This window comes from Erithacus rubecula (assembly GCF_903797595.1).
Source record: "Erithacus rubecula genome assembly, chromosome: 3".
In the NCBI taxonomy this organism is placed as follows: domain Eukaryota; kingdom Metazoa; phylum Chordata; class Aves; order Passeriformes; family Muscicapidae; genus Erithacus; species Erithacus rubecula.
Window position 1 is genome coordinate 114,357,207 of NC_136689.1, and position 22,982 is coordinate 114,380,188.

General features: G+C 38.4%; 1 protein-coding gene across 1 annotated transcript in view; it reads left to right on the forward strand.

Moving 5' to 3' along the window:
- Positions 1-16,109: 16,109 nt before the first annotated feature.
- Positions 16,110-22,982, forward strand: part of DNAJC5B (DnaJ heat shock protein family (Hsp40) member C5 beta) — a gene marked incomplete at both ends in the record, with an annotated part of 32,118 nt that continues 25,245 nt past the window's right edge. Inside the window, one exon of the mRNA XM_079302532.1 lies at positions 16,110-16,216. Coding sequence (XP_079158658.1) covers positions 16,110-16,216 — 107 coding nt within the window. The remainder of the gene's footprint in view (positions 16,217-22,982) is intronic.

The following is a 22,982-nucleotide window of genomic DNA, read 5'->3' on the forward strand; positions in this document are numbered from 1 at the left end:
ATAATTCTTTCTAAATACACTTCTAAAAATCTTTCATGAGTGGACACAGCTTAACTGGTCTCAGCCATTGGAGTTTTGGTTTTTCAATGATGAAGATTACCTGGACAAAAATCCTCATGCTACATTTGAAATGACTAAGGGCGTTGGTGTCAGCATGAGCCTGTGGAGAAAGCTTCTCTTTGTGTCATTTTTACATGAATAATAACAGCTGATGTGCGGAATATTTTTAATATCAGAGTGGGAGGATATGAGAACCCCAGGTGCAGTTTCTGAGGTGCAGCTTACAAGTTTAATGGTGTTATTAGAATCTGAAAATTTGCAGCTTTTTATATTGGTAGTGGAGGTGGGTTTGGACCCCTTTGAACAGATGTAACAAATTCATTGTACATTCACCAGCTGAATCATTTCCTGGCATGCCACTCGGTGTACAGTACCTGGTAGCTTCCATGATAAACTGTAGAGCATCAATCTCCCATTCTATCTTTAGATAATCTAGTGATTTATTTTTATTTGGTTTGGTAGCTTTTTTTAATGTTTTATATACTGCCCTAGTACCTCATTAAAGTTGCACATCCTTTCTAGATTTCTTTACATGAAGGTGTGATTTTTAGCAGAGTCATTGAAAGGATTTTCTAAAGCAATTTTGACCTTTATTTTTTAAAAATTTCTCCATAATTAGGGATTAGAGTTAGGTTTGAATTTGTTTAAGTTCAAAAGATTTCCAATGTTACAGCTGATCCTTTACTGGCCTATTGATATATACTAAATATGTCCTGTAATATTAAAATTGAGACTATCAAATACTGACAGAAATTAAATAATGAGCTAAAGCTGCTGCTTTCCAGCTAGGATGAAGCAACAGTGTTTTATTAATCTCATTCTGTTCTTAAAAATCAGAGGAAATCACTTTGCTGTTTATAGGTAAAAAATAAGATCTTTCTTGGGGTCCTGCCTTCTTCTAGGGAAGAAGGGGCTTTCCACTGAATTCGTTCTGCAGAACGTTTTGTGTAGAAATAAGCCCATAGGAGAAGCAGCTAATGCAATTCCTGTTTAAAAAATAAATCAATCAAACATGAGCTTTAACTAGTCCTGGTTTTATAGGACTAGTGCTGGCAATAACACTAGAATGTCTTCAGACAAAGAACATTTAAATTTATGTCTGGTTGTATTAAAGATGAGCACACTCCCTTGTTTCAGTACACTCTGCTTGTAAGCAAAAGCTTATTTGCATGAAAATGTAGACTAGATGCTTTTTTATATATGCTAAGATTAATGAAAAATTTCTGGCAACAAAAGGACACTTTAGCAACAGTCTCCCTTTGGTGTATGAAGCAGATCAGAAATGGGAATTGGAGTAACTTGCAGCATTTGCACTTCTGATAATTTGGATGACTACATACAGGAACCTACAGTCTTTCTCTTACACCTTGCATTTTGCCTTTTTTACTATTCAATTTTATTTTTATTGTAGGGCTATTGTGTTCAATTATTCCCTCACAAAAGAGTTAAGTTGAAATAAATATTAAGTACTATTAGAATTTACAATCGCATTCACAGAATCACATTAGTAGTAAAACTGCATACTAATTAGTATTCAAATAAAATTACTTCATTATATTCTGAGCAGTTATTTTTCTGCCTTTTCAAAAAATGCTTAAGCATACTACCTCAGTTTTTCCATTAAATTTGAGCTTGCTTCAGAAATTAATCAGGATTTTCATCTTTTTTTCTTCCTTTTCAGCTCACTGGTGGAATTGCTCTTCTGTCAAAACATGCAGCAGTGGAAGGTAATCCCATTCAGGAATAGAAGCGTGAGGTTTAAATATTTGAAGCTACTCTCGTTTTTCCACCGTGTAGCTTCCTGACATTTCTTTGTAAAGGAAAGAATGTGTCAGGGTTAGCATTAGCATGACTTCTCCTGCAAGTCTGGAAAAACATCTGTCATTCTGCCAGTCTTCCCATTAACTACCTGAGCAAATGCAGTGAAAAGATTTCATTACTTTCAAGAGACTAGCTGTGCTTTTATTTAGGTTTATTTTTTGCTAGACATTTTGTATCTAACAATTGCAAAAAGGTAACTGGCATTCTGTCACATTTACAACTCACTAAATTTCTATGTGCTTAATGCAATTAAAACTAGAAGGAATATTGCCAATATGTCAACAAAAATGCAACAAAGTGATGGGAGGGTCAGTTTACAGAAATTCCTGAACTCCTTTGTCTTGACCAAATAAAAGAAAATTGTTCTTATAAGACAAGGGCATACCAAAAGGATTAGCTCTGATAAACTTTTATGTTCAGATAAAAGAGAGTCTAAGTATTAGGAGAACGTTTTTTGATCAATTTCTTAAAAGCAGCTTTGCAGTTAATTAGAGACAAGTCTCACGTTTTAAAAGCTGAGTGGGAGAGGATATGGAGAAGTGGGGAGTAGTGCAGTAAAACACAGAGGCTGAGCCCCATAATGGTGTGGAGTGCACTGGAAATGTGGTTTCAAAATACACATTTTGCTAATACAATTGTGCTAAACCAGATCCTGCTGTGCAGAGAGGCCATGCCCCTCCATCTCACCTCTCCTGGCTGTTTGCTTCTACCACTACTGATGCTCATCTCTAGGGTAAGCCAAGAGAGTTTTAGAGCATTAAACTGGCAAAAAATTACTCTTAGCTCTACCCCCCTTCCTCTCCCCCCCAGAAAATGTGGGACCAGCCAAACAGCACTGTTGGTTCAAGGTGCAGGTATGTGGCTCGCAATGGGAGTGCCCCTTTTGGAGTCAGCCTCCATTAGACCACATCATCTGTATCATAAAATCTCACCTACATAGAGTAAATCAGCATTATGTAAGGAATTACTCAGATACTATATAATTTTAAAAGTGTTTCATTTTAGAAAATCTAGTTTTAAAATCTCACTAAAATATATTCATTGGAATATATGAGTAACACATTGAAATACATAAAAGATAAGAGTAATACTTAATGTATGGATGGAACATATTACATATGTCTAATATTTATGTAATGTATTTATGATACAAGATAGACGTAGCAGAAATTGTAGTGAAAATACGGGTTAAATGGCATAAAGTGTTAGTGGTACAAAGCATATACTTGATTTTATACGTGTTCTTATATGCTTTGCTGAGCTGGGATTATGGAGAGCACCCTCTAGTCATGTCAGAACATCAGTTAAATCTACATAAATCAATACCATGTCAGCAGTTTTCTAGATTAAATTCATGACTAGGAATTTGTAGACTGCTTTTATACAAACATAGAACTAAGAAAATAATCAGCTTTCATAATGTTTCATCTTACCTTGGACTTGGAATGTTTGTTAATATAATTCTTCTGTAAGAAATTTCATACTAAAATGTATAAAATCTGAACAAATGTACTAGTCTGCAAATTGTTCAAAACCTGCAAGGCAGCGTGTTTTGTAGAACACCTAAAACCAGGAAAACCATGACGTCTGCTTAGTTCTATGCAGGAGGTTTTACTTACACACCCAACTTCTGACTACACAAAATAAGTAGAAAGCCCTGTCTTAAAAGACAGAATGAGTGTAAAACCCCAATAGAAATGCTGACATTTCTGCAGACTGCAAAGGATTGAGAACAGGCCCAAAAAGCATAATTTGGCAAAAGATTGCTTATTTTGCTGTGATCTTGAAATAGATGGTCTGTCGGCAAATGATATATCATTGCATCTGTAGCCAAAATAATCAATTCCCAGATAATGGAAGAATTTACTTTAATTTGTTAGAAGTCAGAATTAATACTAATATACTGCACGTCAATACCATTTGCATTACATTGGTTTATTGCAAGATGAGAAAATATTGTACAGTGTGAAGCTATGCTCCCAACCAGCTAATAAATTCAAAGCTTAAATTGCTTTATAATTCAATTTTCAGTTATAGTTTTGTTTGCTTGTCACTTTATTATATCTGTATGCATAAATGTCCATTTGTGGAAACAATTGATGAAATAGATCTTTATAAACACTGCTTAGAAAAAAAATAAACAAATGTTCATCATGCAAACTTATTCATAATTGCTACTTATCAAATGTAGGAAAAAACATTATTTTGTATGCAATTTGTAACAATACATTAATTTAAATTTCACATGACTTTCAAATAAAATAGGAAAAGGGAAATTGGTGAAATCTGCTATTGTCTGGCACCAGCAAAGGAGATTGTGATGTAAACCAACAATAGCAGCATATACTGACTGTTACCAAGTAATACATAATGTGGATCCTGTTCTGTTCGGATTTGACTTGCATTCTGCAGCAACCCATTTCCCTTTTCTATGGGACACACTCCACACACGGCCTATAAGAATTTATAATACTGCTACATTCCAGCCAGAGCGTTCTGGTGGCCGATTCCTATTTGCTCGAAGAAGGGCTTTTGCCCTGCTTCCCAGGAAAAGCTTCAGATCTTCAGATTTGTGAGTTTGGAATAAAATTATCAGTGGAAATCTGGAGAGTTAGCTGTTATTTGATAGTCTAATTTCCAGAATTGAACAAAGCTTCATGCAGATGCTGATGCAGGGTTAACCTTGGCTGGGGACTGATGGTGCAGCAGGGCAGCAGTAGTTCCCAAGCCTTCTTAAGGAGCTTAGGTAGTCTGCTGCTAGGATACCACAGTTTGGGAATCCCTGGCTTATATTTGCAAATTGTTTTGAAATAGTATTTTGAAATAACATGTAAAAGTTTGAAGAGCTGTTTTTTAAAGAAAGCAAGAAAATGTAGTAGCTCACTTCCTCTGAAGTGAATCATCCTCCCCCCCACACTTTTGGAAAAAAAAACCCAAACCACACTGTAAAGTTTATTGTGAGTAGAACCCATAACGTTCCCCAGTCATGTATTGTAATTTATGGAAAATTTTATAAATAAGAGTTGCAAATTATTGGGTGCTCATTTTCTGTCAATCTCAATTGTGAGTTCTGTCACTGATTTATAGAGGGTTGGGATCTCACCTTCAGAATCAAAAGGACATTAAAAATTATTTTGTAGAGTTTATAGCAATCATAAAAATCTTTATTGAATTCTGGATAATTTCCATAAAGTCCATTCCCTGATACAATAAATGCCTTGTAATCCACTTGTCTGAACTAAGAAATATGAGTTAAGGCCTGTGAATATGTCCCTCTAAAAATTCTTTTCAGGTAAAGCACAATTTCTTATTTATTGATAGCAATTACCACTGCATTTTGTGGCCTGAATTTTCTATTGCAATCAATAGGTAAAACATAAAGTTGAAAAGTTCAAAATATTCTTTAGCAGAGAATAAATGACAGCAGCCTCTACCTTTATGGTTATATTGACCTTATTATGGGCAAAACAGCTGACTTGAAAATAAGCAAGTACTAAGCAGTGGCCATAATTTTCATACTGTTTTCTTGCTCCCAAGGACAGCCCGTGCTCTGTTGTCACAGCTGCCTAATTGAAATTTGATCACACAGCTGGATCACTGGTCATGCACCAGTGACCGCTCTGTGGCTTTGGCAGCTCTTTGCTGTTACACTAACTTTTTGTTCCCCAATCATAAGCAAATTAAAGCAGGCAGCTGCAAAATCATCAATAGGTTAAATTCATTAGCTGTTCTCTCTATGAAATAAACAGGAAAATGAAGCTCTTCTTGGTCTTAATTAGTTCTTATAAAAGTTGGCAGGGAAACAAAGACATTTGTACACTCCTTTATTTTTATAAGAGACTTGCCCGAAAGAAAAACCTCAGACATGTAATTTCCTTTTTTTTTTTTTTCTTTCCCCTCCCATGCTTAATGCTCTCAGTCAGAAGCTAACCCAGCAGCCTGCCTCTGAGGGCAGAAAGAAAGGTGGTTTGGCAAGGGGCTGTGCTATGTCTCTTTTGTGCGGATCGGGGCATGTTCGGGGGAGCCTGCACAAGCTGTTTCCACAGCGATAGGCCACACTCCGTGTTTGCAGTCTCCTCTACGGGTAATTCCTTCTGCAGGAAAGCCTTAGCCGAGTGCTGTGGTTCCACAATCATTACCGCTGGCTCTGGGCCATGCCACATCACCCAGCAGTACAAATTTGATCTGGATCAGGTGTGGGCACATGATTACATTTCTGTCAAATTAGCAGAGCACTTGGTAAGGATTTTCTGCCGCCTGTCTGCTTTTATCCTGGTTGCAGAGGAAATGCACTGTGCTGGAACCACAGAGGGTTAGGGCCGTGTGGGCAACCAATACCTGCTGCAGCACTAGTCCTGCTGGGGCAAAGGTAACTGCCAGAGTTTTGTTGGAACAAATTGAATTGGCAGAGAGCGTTTCAACTGGAACAGCACCTTGTCACGTACCCATGGCAGTGTTAAGCTGGCAGCAGAGGCCTCCAATGTGTTTAATATATAGTCAAACATTGGCCTGTCCTTTAGCCACAGACTAGTCAAGAGGAATCTTAATTCTCCTTATTTGTACTATTTTCCACAGAATTTATTTTTGCTTCATGATTGTATGGGGTTCTGGCCTCTGTATCCTTCTGCAGTTCTGTGGTGAGCTGAAAACTTTACTGCTGCTGAAAAGGTGTGATGTCACCACTTCCATTGCATCAGCTCTAGTAATGATGCCAGTTGTGGAGTGAGTCAGACTAGAAAGCTGATTTTGCTGAAAACCAAGAAAAAAAATAATAGTAAGAAAGAAAATCAGTGAAAGTTTGGACTGCTCCTTTGCTGGCAGCCCTAAGATTAACTTGATTAACTTGAACCAACTGTGAGCCCATGGGTTCAGACTTTGAGTTTCACCTCTGACTATTTTCCAGCTGAAAGATCTTGTCATAACAAGGTAAGGAAAAAAACCTTAAGAACAGCTGTGATAAATGGTTAACAATGAAGCTACTAATTTACTGAAATGTTAGTCTTCTAGCCATTGCGAAATATTTCTAATGGCTATGTGCATAATAGCATTCATGTTTATGATTTTGCTTATTTACTTCATTGGTGAAATATTTATGCAAATGAAATAATTTTTTTAAAATTTTTACTTTCTGACAGTAAGTAACATTCAGGAAAGAAAAATATATTAGACTTCTGTCTTCTCAGTTGTTAATCTGTAATTCCTCTACTGGGATTGAATTTTGCTTTAGTTCTTTGACTTGTAACTCAACCACTGAACAGGCATTCCTTTCTGGTTCTAGATAAGATAGTTACTCATCAGCACTTTAGAAAGAATTTACCTTTCTCAGCCATCAATTAAGTGAGCATTTCTAAGACAGGGCAATAAATCCGATGTGGGGATTAATGAAGCTTTAGAGAGAAATGGCTACTGCCTGCTATCTCCTCTGCTGCATCCCCTCCCTCCTGGGAACTATGTAGGTAAGCAGCCAGCTTGCAGGAATTTTGGAGAGAATAGTTGAGTGGTAGGTGCAGGGTAGAACTGAGAACTATGTGGGGATTTCAAGAAAGAGAAATTGCATAGACAAAGACAGCAGGAGATGTCAGAGGCTGAATTATTACAACTATGTGAAGGAGGAACAAGTGAAGAGAACTGTTTGGTGCTGAAGAAACACTGTATTTGGTGGGGAGGACAAAAAGCAAGTCTTGATTTCCAAAGAGCAGGTACTGAGAAGATGTGGAACTGCTGTTTCTTAATCTGTTTCTGGTAAAATAGTCTGAGAAATAGGTCAAAGCACTAATTTATACTGTTCAAGCTAATCTTCCTGGTTCTTATTTGTAGCTGATTAGGCCATACTAAAATGAATAGCCTTGCTACTGGAATTGTGGATTTTTAAATTTACTATAAGAGATAGTAGAATATTGCCTTAAAGCACTACAGCTGCTTGCAAAGTAAATTAGCAAGACACTGCCTAAATAAAGAAGCAGGGAACTCTCTTACTTCACTTTTACTCAAAGACCCAGAAAACTCACCTCTGAGTTGTCAAAGCTAAATAAATTCCCTAGCCTTTGCTTTTCAGAAAATAATTTAATTTAAAGATAGACAGATTATTGTGATTTATATCTTAGTTATGGCTACCTCCATAACCCACTTTAAATTAGGGAGGATAGACAGAACTCTCTCATAAATCACAGATGAAAATAAAATTCCTGGTGTTTCCTGAGTAACTTGTTGAAAATGTTAAGCCTATTTCTATTACTTAAAACACCATGTTAGGGGGTCACTGGTTTAAATTGCCAGGAAAAAAAAAGTTTATATCATGTCACTTAAGTAGTCTGCCAAGCCTTGAATTGAATTTACTGGAATGAACTAGGAAATTATAGGTCTGGATTGCTTCTTTGTGTCAAAGTGACCACCTAAAGGCATGAGAAATTTAAATATGTAACTGACTGTTCATTTAAGGCTCCTGCTACTTGAATGCTACTTTTTTCCAGTACTTCAGTTAGAGATATTAAAAACCCAAGATATATTTAAATTGAGATATTCTATGTGAATAGTAACAGAAGGTCACAATATGTTCAGAGAATTCAAATACATGAATGTTCTCTTATGAAAACTTACTTGTCGTATAGATGGAGCTGCAGATGGGCTACCAGATGGAATACCTTCCTTCAAATATAGTTCCATGTATTTAAAAATGGATGCAATGCAATCATATTATTTAAATCAATTCTGTTATTGCATTTGAAGCCATAATGACAGTAACTATTCTGTAACAGAGAAATGTGGCAATAGGAATGTAACTTCTTGCTGTAGAATTGTTGGCCTTGGCTGACATCTAAGTCTCTTTCTGAAGAACGGACCTTAATCCAATGCTCTTTTCTTTGGGAGATTGTTTGAATATCTAACAGCATGCAGTAAAGTTCAGACAGGCCACTAGATGTCCAGGACCATGTGAAACAGAACTGGATAAAAAGAAATTACAAGAAGAGTATCTGGGGACATAGCAATTCGAAGGTATTGCTTCTTAACAAAAATCAATCCCCATGCCTTAGCCAGAGCCCCAGCACATCTTGGCAGAAGCATTATTCTTTTTTCCACTGTCTCCGTCTTTTGCCCTTTGCCTATCTTGCTTAGCTGGATGCTACAAATATTGATATCACCACAGCATAATATTAAAATATAAAACAAAAGAAAAATCCTGCCCAGAGAGTGAAAAACTAGAACACACTACCCCTGTATATGCCCTTTCTGAATTCACATATTATCTCATCAGCCCACCATACTTTACTTATATCCTCATACTCTTCTTGTGTTGGGTTTTCTTTTTCCAGACTGCCATTCATTCACCAATGAAAAGTCATCAGCTAGCAAGAGCTAGCTGTTCCAGTATCCTCACCTGCCTTCTTTCTCTTGATACGTCTGGTCAGTCACCAATATAAATTCCAACATCCTTGTGGATCACCTTTTTGTAGAACAAGGCACAAAAATTAGCAATAATAGTAATCACAGCAGGGAAATTTTGGGGAAAGGAATCAGGCTCAACCTAGAGCCAGCTGCCTAGAACCATGTCCAGATGGCTTTTGAGTAACTCCAAGGATGGAGATTCCAAACCTCTCTGGGCAACTTGTGACAGTGCTGGGTCATCCTCACAGTGAAGAAGTGTGTCCTGATATTCAAAGGGAACCTCCTATATTTGGGAATTTGGAGTCTGGACCCATTGCCTCTGGTGGTGGCACTGGGCACCACTGAAAAGAGCCTGGTTCTGTCCTCATTGCACTCCCCCTTCGGGCATTTGTACATATTGATGAGTTCTCCATTCTGGACAGTCCCAGCTCTCTCAGCCTTTTATCACAGGACAGATGCTCCAGTCTCTTCATCATCCTTGTGGCCCTTTTTTGGAGTCTCTTCAGTTTGTCCAAGTCTCTTTTTTTACTTGGGGGCCCTTATCTGGACCCAGCACTCCAGATGTGACCTTACTAGTGCTGATTAGATAGTAAGGATTATCTCTCTTAACCTGCTGGCTTTACTGAAGCATGTCAGCAAGGAAATTTATTTCAATCACCAAGTTCCTCAAAGTAAAATCTGAGATTTTCTTTCCCTACCACAACTGGAAGAAAGAGTCAAAAGCTGTGGGTTCTCCATAGAGGTCAGAAGTGCTTTATCTGATCGCTTGTATCTCCTGTGTGGTTCGATGTTGTCAGTATTAACCCTACCAGATTCAACAAGTTAAGAATATAATTCAGCTTTTAAAAATTGTCTTTCCTTGCCTTAGAAGTTAAAATTCACACTGCTGTTAAGCAATGACGCCAGTATCTTTATGCATGTATATCTCTCTGCTTCAGGCTTTAAATTCTTGAACTTGCTATGAGCCCAGAAAAAGAGGGAGTGGTAGGAGGAAGGACTGGCGTGACTCAGAGTTCTTCAGTCCTTAGCTCTGGTTATGTGTAACTGGAGGCTTCTGAAGCAATCCCAGACCTCCTGTTCTGTCTGGGCCACGTATCAAAATTTTTATGTCTGATATTAAACTTTGAATTTCCAGGCATGTTCTGATTTACCTGTTTTGAAATGTGTACATGAAATGTAAAGTGTAAGCCAGACTTTTTAGATAGATGAGTTTTTGGGACTAGAACCGTGTTTTAGTTTTGCATTTCCTGCCACAGTGGTCTTGTGGTGCAGTATCAGGTGTTACAATACAAAATTATGTTAATTTATCTGGCTATTTTTCAAAATTTCACAGCTGATCTGACAAAACAGTTATGACAATTCAGCTAATTTTGAGTCTTTTAAAGATTCTTTAGAATGTGTTAAGGATACCCAAAAGGAAAAATACTCCCTAGATTTTCTGGGATTGTGTTCGTTTCCTTAAAAGAAATAAGGAGTGGTTGTAGGAAGAGCAAGGCAGGTTGCAGACCGGTTCCAGCTCTGCGCGCCAGAGGGAGCTGTATCCACACAAAACTGCAATTCCTGATGTGTGCCAGGAATGCAGAGCAAGGATCTGGTACTTGTGATAGGACGAGCATAAATACAAGGGATTTGGATAACCTGGAAGTGGTTTTATTTTCTGCCTGTTTCTATTTTTCCCCCCTGGATTTCTTCCTACCATTAAAAAGAATAGAAAGAATACCTTTTTTTTTTTTTTTTTTTTGGTTTGTATTGCAAGAACAATAAAGTAATTTCAAAGACAGAGATCGAGCATGCTGATTGAATAATCTGATTTATTGTGCTCATGCAATGCAATAGAATTAGCTATACCTACTCTGTTGTTATTGTCCTGGGAAAGATACTTTGACTATGCTATTTTGAGTTCTCATAACTATGAAAAATACGTTTTAATTTGAAATGTGCCTTGTCTTGCCCCCATAAAAAGCTGAAATTTGAGGGAATGTTTGAAATCTAGAATACACCTAAGAACGAGAGAAATGTAAAAAACATCTATTTCACACTACAAAGCATGCACTTAATTTTTTATCAGCTCTCATGTTGTTTTGGTTTTATATGGTCATAATTATATAATTATATACTATATATGTGTGTGTGTGTGTGTGTGTGTGTGATCATAACATATTTTATAATGTATGTGACCATAACTGTATCATACATGTGATCATAACATCATATATAAATGATCATAAATATACTTTATAGATATATATTTAGTATTATTATAACTATACAACCCACAATTCCCATCCTCCTGGCTCTGCTCATGGATAGTAGGGGACAGATGTGAATGAAGGAGCAACTTTGAGCCTGGAAACAGGGTGGTGAGGGGAAGGTGTTTTAATTTTTGTTTAGGTTTCTTACCATCACAATCTCTTTAATTAGTTAGAAAATAAATTAAAATTAGAAAATAAATTAAATTTATTTTTTCCCAAGTTATGTCTGTTTTGCCCATGACAGTATTGGGTAAGGGATCACACTATCTTTATCTTGATGTATGAGCTTTTCAGTTTATCCTCTCCCTATTCTGTTGAAAGGGGATGGTGGATGGTGTGAAGTGGGCAGAGGTCTGGCAGTCAGCCAAAGTCAACACAGTACAAAGGATATGGTTTGGAATTGGGTGATGTAGGACCTTTTTGAGTACAAAGGATGAACTATTTGGTTCCAAGGATGATATGCCAAGAAAAATTGGAGGTTTAAAATCTCTAGCATTTATAGTCTTCTCTATTTCAAATGGAAAGGAATAGTTTTCTATGTTTTCATGGTGTAAGACGAGAAACTCCATCAGAAAAAAAGATTACATCCTACATCTTCTGTTTTGATACAAAAATTTTACAAGAACTCAGGACTAACTCCTAAAAGGACTTCTTCAATTAATCCTGTTTTGGAAGAGATTATGTAGTAAACCTAAACCATGGCTGGTCTTAAAGAAGTGAAATTTAGAGCAAGAAACTGTTTTATATTTAAAACAATTTAATATATTTGCATGGGAGAAAAAAAAGACCAACTCAATACCCCATGAAGAGTAAAGCACAGAATAGCTAACTAAATGCACAGTTGTCCCAAATTTTTTGGTGTCATTAACTCTTGGATATATCAGCTTTTAGACTCATTAATGTTTTATTTGCTCTTTCATAGATCTTCCTGAGAGATAACCAATTGGATACTGGACAACAAAAGAAGTAATCAGACTCCACTGACCTGTTTAACCCTGATTGTGGAGGATGAAAAGCAGCAGCTGCTTTCTGTGGAGCAGGGCTTCTGGTGGCACTTGCTTCTTCCTTTGGGATGATATTGGCATAAAGACATCACGGTATTGAACTCATCATGTTGTGAGTTTATACATGCCAGACTGTGTTCCATTACTTTTTTGAAGCAGGTATGTTCTTTGAATAACTTTGCCTTATTTTTCAGCACTAATCCAAATAAGCTATGGATATTATAAGAATAAAAGGCATGTTACTATAACTTCTGTATAAGATACTTAATGCTGGGTAGTATAAAATTGGCACAGAAAGAGCTGAAGTTAACTGGGGACCTATCTTCTTGGGAGATGTGGAATTGTTACCAGAATTTGGATTGTGTTTTAATAGTTTTATTGTCATTCAAGGAAGAAAACATCTTCTTGACTTTGTTCTACTGGAACAAAAATACATAGTTCAAAAATAAGATTCTAATGTAATTTCAACCATCAGGAATGTATATCTAGTACTAAAATTGTGGCTGTTACATCTTCCTTAATAAGGAGAGTTTAACTTTTTCTAGAAAAATGTTGTCTCGTTGCACTTTTGATATTTTATAGGACTGCTTTAAATAAGTAGGAAATAATTTTGAATAGTTAAAGCTTCAAGTTGATTAATCACTAGAAGACTGAATAGGCTATTGAGTCTAAATTTCCATAGCTGACTAGGTTATTAAAATTATTTCATGAGAAAGTACAAATTACATGACTTTGTAGTTCTTCAAAATTAAATCCATCATAACTTTATTTTTTGTTTATGCTTCAGGGCTGCCATGTAGCTGATTAGCATTATGTCACAGATTTTTTAACTAATGCTGTATATCTGTGACTTCACATGGTTACTACCATTATCTTGTGCATCAACAGGCTTCATGTGCCTTTCATGATTCCAGTGCTAGGATGGATCCCAGGATTATGCTAAATATGCTCTAGGCATTCCATCATGAAGAGAAAGCATGGTAACTACTGCAGGTGGTAAAGTAATATCTAGGTACTCATGTGCAATATCATTTTCTAATTGATACCTTAAAACCAGAAGTTCAGTACTTTTAATTGAAGGATTATTTCCAATACTTAAAAGTAGAAAGTGGGGGATTTTTTTCAGCAGGTGAATTATGAGTTGGTTGATCAGAAAAAGAAAATATCAAAGTAAATACTATATGCCAGAATAACTATGTGGATTATGTTTCTCTGTGTACTTATATGGCATTTTATTTTCTTTTTCATACTGAATAATGCCAGAGAACTTTAAAGTGTTACATGGTTGGTTCTGAACCAAAATGTAAATAATAGTAAATAATATATAAATAATGCTTTGTAAATAATAAATGAATAATGTCATTATAGTGTTTCTATAAAAGAGAGGGTAGTCTTACCTAACAAAGCAGGTTTATAGAAATTTTTCTTATGTCTGGGGTTACAGCTCACTTTTAGGTTTTTTTCTGGGATCACTTTTCTACATTTGGAGAGGGATCCAACATTCAAAGAAAGAAAGTAGTGGTGAGAATTTTGTTGTGGCAAGTTTACCATCAGTGAGCTGTAGCTTTCTCTTGTGAATCATAGGTATCTCTATCTTGTGGTTTAAGTTATGGTTTATGTAGAATTCTAGAATGGTTTGAGTTGGAAGAGACCTTAAAGGTCATCTGGTTCCAACCCCCTACCCTGGGCAGGGACACCTTCCACTAGATCAGGTTGCTCAGGGCCTTATCCAGCCTGGCCTTGAAAACCTCCAGGGATGGGGCAGCCACAGCTTCTCTGGGCAACCTGTTTCAGTGCTTCACCACCCCCACAGTGAAAAATTTCTTCCTAATATCTAATATAAATGTAGCTTCTTTCAGCTTAAAGCCATTCCCACTTGTCCTATTACTAGATGTACTTGTAAAACATCCCTCTCCAGGTTTCTTACAGTCCATTTCGAAGTACTGGAAAGCTGCTAGAAGGAGTTTCTGCTGTTTGAGTTTCTTTGTGTCATTGCCTAGCATTAGCTAGCTCTGGTTTAAACATTTTTTATTCTTCAAATCCAAAAGGATGAACTGTGCATTGTAAGGAGGTAGTCAAGCCACTCAATGAAGAATCACTGGTTTGTCAGCTTCTCTTCTGTGATAAAGGAACAAACAAATGTTAGATCTGAAGTGGACTAAATCTGTCAATCTGTGCTTGCACTATTCTGTAAGGGTACAATTTTAAATTTATCATTAATTCAGTCCTAAGTCTTGTATTTCAAATAAGATAGGACCCTGACAGCTGTCAGTATTTTCCATGAAGAATTTTTTTATAAAGTTACTTTTGTAATACTTGTATAAAGTTACTTTTTATAGTCAATTCTTGTTATCTACTCTTATCAGGTAGGTCCAGATTCACTCCATTGGTTCTCAGGATTGTGGGTTGGGAGTCACAGAATCAATCAAGTTGGAAAACATCTCTGAGACCATCAAGTCCAATCAATGACTGAATACCACCCTGCCAACTAAACCATGGCACAAAGTGCCACATCATTCTATCCTTAAACACCTCCAGGGACAGTGACTCCACCACCTACCTGGCAGCCCATTCCAATATCTAATCACTCTTTCTGTGAATAAATTCTTCTTATGTCTGACTTAGACCTCCCCTAGTGCACCTTAAGACTGGCTCCTCTTGTCCTGTCACTGGTTGACTGGGAGAAGATGCTGACTCTCACCTGGCTACAATCACCAGGTAGTTGTAGGGAGTGATAAGGTCACCCTTGAGCCTGTTTTTCTCCAGGCTGAACAATCCCAGCTCCCTCAGCTGCTCCTCATCAGACTTATGCTCCAGACCCTTCACCAGCTCCATTGCTCTTTTTTGAATTTGCTTCAGCACCTCAATGTTTTTACTGAATTGAGGGGCCTGGAACTGGACACAACACTCAAATCATCCTGAGCACACTGTGGAGATAATAGGGAGAAAGTGCTAGGCCAGTTGTTCTTGGAATCTGTATGTCCGTTGACAGTATAAGCAGTCCAGTTTGATTCAAAGTAAAATTTAATCACAATTTAAGCACCTAAAGTGGGTTAGGCTGAATCTGAATCCCACGTTGAGAAAGCAAAAATTCTCCACTTCATTGCATTAGGTAATACTCAGAAGTACAAAGCTCTTACCCTTCTGTAAGAAGCCAAAAACCTCAGCAAATAGTGGAATTCTCCTAAGACTTAGAAAAGACAAATGTGAACAAAACCAAATAAAATTTGGTGGAAATATAATGTTTGGGTATTAACACTATAGCAAATTTATCTATTTATTTCAGTAACAGTAACATCAAGCCTTTAATATGAACAGTGCTACCCAACACAAAAGCTTCTGTTTTTTGGTTTTTGCTTTTCCATTTTCTACCTTTTTCCTAATATAAAGAAAATAGTAAAGTATGTTAAAGGGCAGAGAATAATATAGAGGTTATTTTATTCAAGATTCACTTTCTTGTATTTTTAACCTTTTGCTGCCTGATAGAAATCTATTAAAATGAACAATAAGAAATACTATCTATATATACTTGGTCCCTGGTATTTTAAATTATGTTCTACATTAGCAGCTTTGGTAAAGCACTGCTGTCATGGCTGAACAAAGGCAACGTGCTTTGTCAACATCAGGTGAAGCATTATATGAAATCCTGGCACTAGAGAAGGGAGCAACACATGATGAGATTAAGAAGTCCTACAGGTATGTAAAATGTGCTTTGCAACAGGTCTAAAAATGCTTATTTGTCTGGCATGATTATGATGGTAAAACCTTTGGAGTTACCTGCACAGTAGACATTAATTGTCACAATCCTTTATTTTTTTAAAATTTGTGAGAATTCTGAAAATAATCAGAGATGATGCAATGCAAATCTACTGATTTTGTCACACAAGAAGCCTGTGATTCATCTGAAATGTTTTAATCTAAGTGAGGGAGAGATCAGACTGTTGGAATAAACTAACCTGGGCTATTTGAATACTGCACCCAGTTCTTGTGTTAGTATCTTTCCTGAATTATGTTGAGAAGTAAAGCTAATGCAAGTGCTGTAATGACAATTTGAAAATTAGTGTGAGACATAAGAGGCTCAATCAGTTTATCTTGTCAGAAAATAAGATTATTTAGAAGAAAAGATAGATTTAGAAGAAAAAAAAAAGTCCTTGAAGGGGAAAATTGCTAAGTGTGAGATAGTTGTTCACTTTATGAAGGCAGGCATAACCAAAGGCAGTGCTTAGGATATGAAAATTATTTGAGCTGAAAAACAGGTACATGGTTTTAACTGTGAGTGCAACCAACTACTGAAAAATGCTGGCACAAGAATGGTAGTTTCTCTATTGGAAAGGAGGAGAGGACATTAAGAATAGTTTGAGTCAAACGCAAGTTATCAAAACAGTGGCAAATATTTTACTGTTGAAATGTAACAATACCTAGAAGTGAGACAAGAAGATTTTATGGGTAATTTTGCCCTTAAATTTGCTCAGGTGCTGTTGAAAGAGAAAGAAATTTCAATGTCATGTGTGATGTAGATGTTCTTGACGCTGAAATGCATCAGACATGTAGTTGCAGGTTTAATAAATATTGTAAAACCTTTATTACAGCATCATTCTGGATATTGTTGGTTGCACTGTATTACCAGGCAAACTTAACACAGCTTTTTTTTCCAATCAAATGTAATAATATGTATGAACTCAAAAAGGTTTATGAAATAGATCTACTTGCATCATTGTTTAGCTTGAATTTTGGCAAGACTCTGTCCTCCGTGTTTTTAGACGAATTGCATTTTTCCTGCTTTCGATTCCTAAAGGCACATATTCAATGGAGGCAAAAGTAGTGAATGTCCAAACTCTTCATATAATGGAAGGAGAACTGTTGACATCCCATGGTTCTACTGTCTTGCATAATTATACCACTGGGAAAAAAGCTTAGTATGGTATCAAATTCATTTATGACTTGCATCTTCTGTGTCCCTGTAGTACAACCTGGCTGTAGAAATCATCTTCTATCTCAAACTTCATGTTTTCTGATTGCTTTTACATTTAATTTTCTGGAAATCCCCAAAGGAGAAAGTTGTCATGGAAGAATGTAGAATGCAATTAACTTTATTTAATGCTGAGCATGAATATGGATGATTTACATAGTGATCTATGGTAAAACTGACAGTGGTGCTTACTCCATCTTTATTAGTAATTAGAGAAAAAAAAGGCTGCTTCTGACTAAAGTGGAAATGTCAGAGGGATTCACTTTTAATGGAGTAGCTGTAAATATTTGCAAGATAAAATGATGAGTCAGTCTCATAGATTTGCTTTAATTATAATTTAATTTATGCTAATCCAAAAATCTGCTGCTGAAATGGTATTCTTTAGTAGAAGGTATAAAACCAGCCATACCTGATTCTGAGTTTCCTGCCATTATTAATTAAGTCACTGTTAATTATACTACCACAGCCCAGGGCAAAATTTGCTTTTTAATAAACATGACAGACATGACTCTGTGATTTTATTTGGAGTTGGCACAATCTAATTTATCAGGGAGTAAAGCTAATGGACTTTTAATCAGCAGAATTTCAAAAGAGATCTGTTTATCTTCAATATAATTTAAAAAAACATTTAGAAACTTTTTTTGGCATAATAAATGAAACTGTACTTAGACTTACGATCTCTTGTCTGACAGTGAAGTAATATGCAGATAGATAAGATACTGGATTTCTTTTCTTCAAAAGTTTCAAAAGATCATGTTGTTAGACAACTTACAAGAGAATCATGGAGTGGTTTGTGTTGGAAGGGACTTTAAAGATCATCTAGTTCAAACCCACTGCCCAGGCTTGCTCAGACTATACCAAGCTGCTCAACACCTCATCCATTCTGGCCGTGAACACTTCCAGGGATTGGTCATCCACAGCTTCTCTAAGCAACCAATTCCAGTGCATCACCAACTTCACAGTGAATAATTTCTTTGTAATATCTAATCTAAACTTTACCTCTTTCAATTTCTAACCATTTCCCCTTATCCTATCACTATACTCCCATGTCAAAAGCCCTGCTCCAGCTTTCTTGTAGACCCTCCCTAAGTACTGGGAAGTTCCAATTATGTCACACTAAAGATTTCTCTTTTCAAGTCTGAATAATCCAAATTCTTCTGCCTTTCCTCCTAGGAAAGGAGCTTCATCCTGCTAATCATCATGGTGTGCCTCCTTTGGACTTGCTCCAAAAGGTCAACACCTCTGTGAGAGGTATATTAAGAATTTTGTTAGAAAATGTGTACAGTGCTCTTAATGTCATTTAATTACTATCAAGCAAGGAGGGATAATGACTTACTCATGCCTATAACAATGGCCTGTTCTACACCTGATACAGCTTCTGGGTCCACCCAAGACTCCTCACGGCCATGAGAGGACACTGCACCTATGGTCCAGGAAAGGGAATGAAAAGCGTTGGAAAATGCAGGCATCGATCCCGCTACCTCTCGCATGCTAAGCGAGCGCTCTACCACTTGAGCTAATTCCCCACCCTGCAGCCTCTGACCAAGGTCCTCTCCCTTCCCAGGCACCCAGCCCTGACCCAGGATGCCCTGAAACCAATGGGTCTGCCATTCATATCAATCTCGTATCACCAACTCATGCACTCACAGTCCTGCTAGAGGTGACTGTGGCCGGCTTCAGTGCTCAGAATCACCATGCCCTGACCCAAGGGTTCACTCAAAACTGCTGGGGCAGTAGTATTCCCAAACTCAGACAAGAGCTCATGGCTGGGCAGTTCATTAAGGAGAGCCCCCTGGGCAGGACCAGAAAAAGCCAGCAGTGCCAGAGCAGGATGTGTGCCAGAGGCAAAATGTGACTCCTTCGAGCCGGAGTTGAACCAGCGACCTAAGGATGGCCATGCAAGGGAGCCTACAGTCCTCCGCTCTACCAGCTGAGCTATCGAAGGAAGCATGGGGACATGTCCAGGCAGAACTCACACAGTACTTTTCCCAAGTCACAGTGCACCATCACACCTCTGTTACCACATCTTCCTTCAAACAGCCTCAGCTCCAACATCACAGCTCCTTACTCAACCCTTTAGCCCATCAATCAAGCAAACCACAAACACAAATGCTCCATAAACTCCTTGGACATTATCTTCTACAGATGGACTCTCCTTATGGCCATACAGATCTTACCCATATCTTGCTACATTTTCCCTTGATTCCCTTTCACTGTGCTGTCTTTTGCTCTCTGCTCAAGCACAAGACAAAAATTACAGCTATTTCTCAATTCTGTGACCTACATTTAAGTACCACAAGGTCATCCACAAGTCCTCAGAATCATTCTTTCTGTAAACTGAGCATCGCCACTCTCCTCAGCCCATCCTTAAAGAGAAATCCAGTGGTCTCTTGAAATTCTTGGTGGACTACCACCAAGGTCATTCTATTTCACTGACGTCCCTTTCTGTACTGGGCTTGATATTTTAGAACTGCCAAGCTGTCTTGCTTTAAGTCAAGCTGTCCCTTTCTGTACTGGGCTTGATATTTGAGAACTGCCAAGCTGTCTTGCTTTAAGTCAAGCTAAGGGTGAAGACCCTTTAAAATTAGTTACCTTCCATTTATTTTTAGCCAATCCACTTCCACCAATAAGTAGAGACGAGCAAGTGTAGATATAAATGAAAAAATAACAGTTTACAAACGATGTGAAATAGGAACAGGCAAGAAAAATCACAATAAGAATCACTAGTTACAAAGTTTTTAAATCTCAAAGACTCCCTGGGAACAAGGAGAAGTTAAAAGTGGCAGAGAAAACCCTTTGCCCAAGATGGTGCCCGCCAGGAAGGATTGCATGTGGAGAGCCAAAGATAGTGGCAGCCCTCCCCCTCTTTCAACTGCAAGTGGACAGAGAGTATACAAAAAGAGAGAAAAAAAACCCCAAACAACACAGATACCAAACCTCCATGATTGCAAAATCTCCCCATAAACAACAAGCAACAGAGAACAAGGGCAAAACAAAAAGAAAACCTGGAGTCCAAAACCAGACAAATGCCCTTCCTAACTCTGGTGGTGGCAGCTCTGTCAAAAAAAGCACTCCAGCAGCTGGAACTCATAGAAGGACTTCACCTTTCCATGAGGAGAAACATCAGGCAGCTGGCAGGGATAACTCAGACTCTGTGCCTTCCCACTTCCACTTGGGCACTGCTGGCACGTTGGAGCAGCCACATAGACTGGGGCTGTTGTGCTTTTCTTGGTGAAATGTTGTGATTGTAGACAGATGAGATTTGCTTTGAAGCAGTCCAGGACCACAAAATGCAGCTGCTTGGAAACCTGAAGCAACCTTCTCAGGAAAGAAAATGAAAGAAAACCAAGGGGAGCCTCCACCCACGCTGCCTCAGCTCTCTCTCTGCGAGAACAAAATAGAAAGAGCAAAAGCCAAGAGGCAAGAGAGAGATATGCCTGAGATCCTGGCTTTTAAAAGACCTGGCAATGCCCCAGCTCTGGGGGCATTTCTGGACACATGGCTTTCAAGAGACAGAAACAATTCTGGGCGCAGATAGATATGGAATACAACAGAATTTTAGGTTAGCCAGGTCACATGCAAAGAAGGAGAAAATCAATAAATCCATTAAACTACCCATAGTGCTCTATATGTCATCCTCCTCTGTAAATCCAGGGCATATCATAAATCTCTCCATAGCCACCCCAGTGGTCAGACAGATCCCTAGCAAAGGGCCCTGTGTCCAGGAAAGGGAATGAAAAGCACTGGAGAATGCGGGCATCGATCCCGCTACCTCTCGCATGCTAAGCGAGCGCTCTACCATTTGAGCTAATTCCCCACCCTGCAGCCTCTGACCAAGGTCCTCTCCCTTCCCAGGCACCCAGCCCTGACCCAGGATGCCCTGAAACCAAAGCCTGGACCTGCCATTCATATCACTCCCATACCACCAACCCACCCACTCACTTTCCTGCTGGAGGTGACTGGACAACCCCCATGGTCAGAACCACCGTGTCCTGACCAAGGGTTCACCTAAAAATGACTTGGCTGGTCAACTTCTCAAGGTCAGACAAGAGTTCATGGCTAGATAGTTCTTTGAAGGGGAGCCCCCTGGGCAGGACCAAAAGGCAGCAGTGCCAGTGCAGGATGTGTGCCAGAGGCAAAAGGTGACTCCTTCGAGCCGGAGTTGAACCAGCGACCTAAGGATGGCCGTGCAAGGGAGCCTACAGTCCTCCGCTCTACCAGCTGAGCTATCGAAGGAAGCATGGGGACATGTCCAGGCAGAACTCACCCATCACACACTCAGACAGCATGTTTCCCAAGCCACAGTGCACCATCATGCCTCTGCTACCACTTCTTGCTTCAAACAGCCTCAGCTTCAACATCACAGTTCCATGCTAAGCACTTTAGCCCATCAGTCAAGCAAACCACAAACACAAATGCTCCATAACCTCTCTGGATATCATCTTCTACAGATGGACTCTTTTTAGGGCCATATAGATCTTACCCATATTCTGCTGTATTTTCCCTTGATTCCCTTTCACTGTGCTATCTTTTGCCCTCTGCTCAAGTATTAGGTAAGGGACAGCATTTCCTCTACTCTGTAATCTCTTGCAAGCATGAAGGTCGTGCCTAAACCCTTTGATTCTCTCCTTCAACAGACTGAACATTCTCACTGTTCTTGCTCACCGATGTAGAGGATTCCCTCCACTCTGTGAGGTTCTTGGTGGCCCTTCACTGAGATTCCTCCATTTCACTGATGTCCTTTCCTGTTTGTGGGATCACCTGCTCTCAAGCATCCTGATGGCCTTTTTCTGAGGTCACTGCAGAGGGTCCACATGTCTTTTACACAGAGGCACAAAGTTGGGCACTGTCATGGCTTTATTTTGCAGTCAGTTAAACATCCCACAGATGATCACTCACTCCCTTCACAATAGCAGGAGTAAAATTCACAGAGTGAGGAAAAGATGGTTTAACAGGGCAGAAAAGAAATGGAAAGTGAATTAGCAACAATAATAATAACAATAATCATAACTCTATGATTAATAGAACTAAAATATACAAATCATGCAATGCCAAACACATTTGCTTTACACTCAATGAATGATATCCAGTGAGTTCTTGAGCAGCAGCTCCCAGATGCCTTTTCCCCTAATTTATATACTGAGCATGACACCATATGATATGGAATATCTCTATGGCCAGTTGGGGTTAACTGTGCTGGCTGTCTCCTTCCACCTCCTTTTGCCCGCCAGCCTCCTTGATGGTGGGGTGGTGTGAGAAGCTGAAAAGTCCTTGGCACTGCTCAGCAAGAAATAATCCATCAGAATGTTATCAATATTATTCTCCTCTTGGATCTAAAACACAGCACTCTACCAGCTACTGGTAAGAAAATTAACTCAATCCTGTCTGAAACCAGGTCAATATTTATGCCTTATTCTATACCATTTATGTCATGCCAAGGTCCCACATGTTCCAATTTGTTTTTTCTGGTCTTTTTATGTACATAGGCAGATA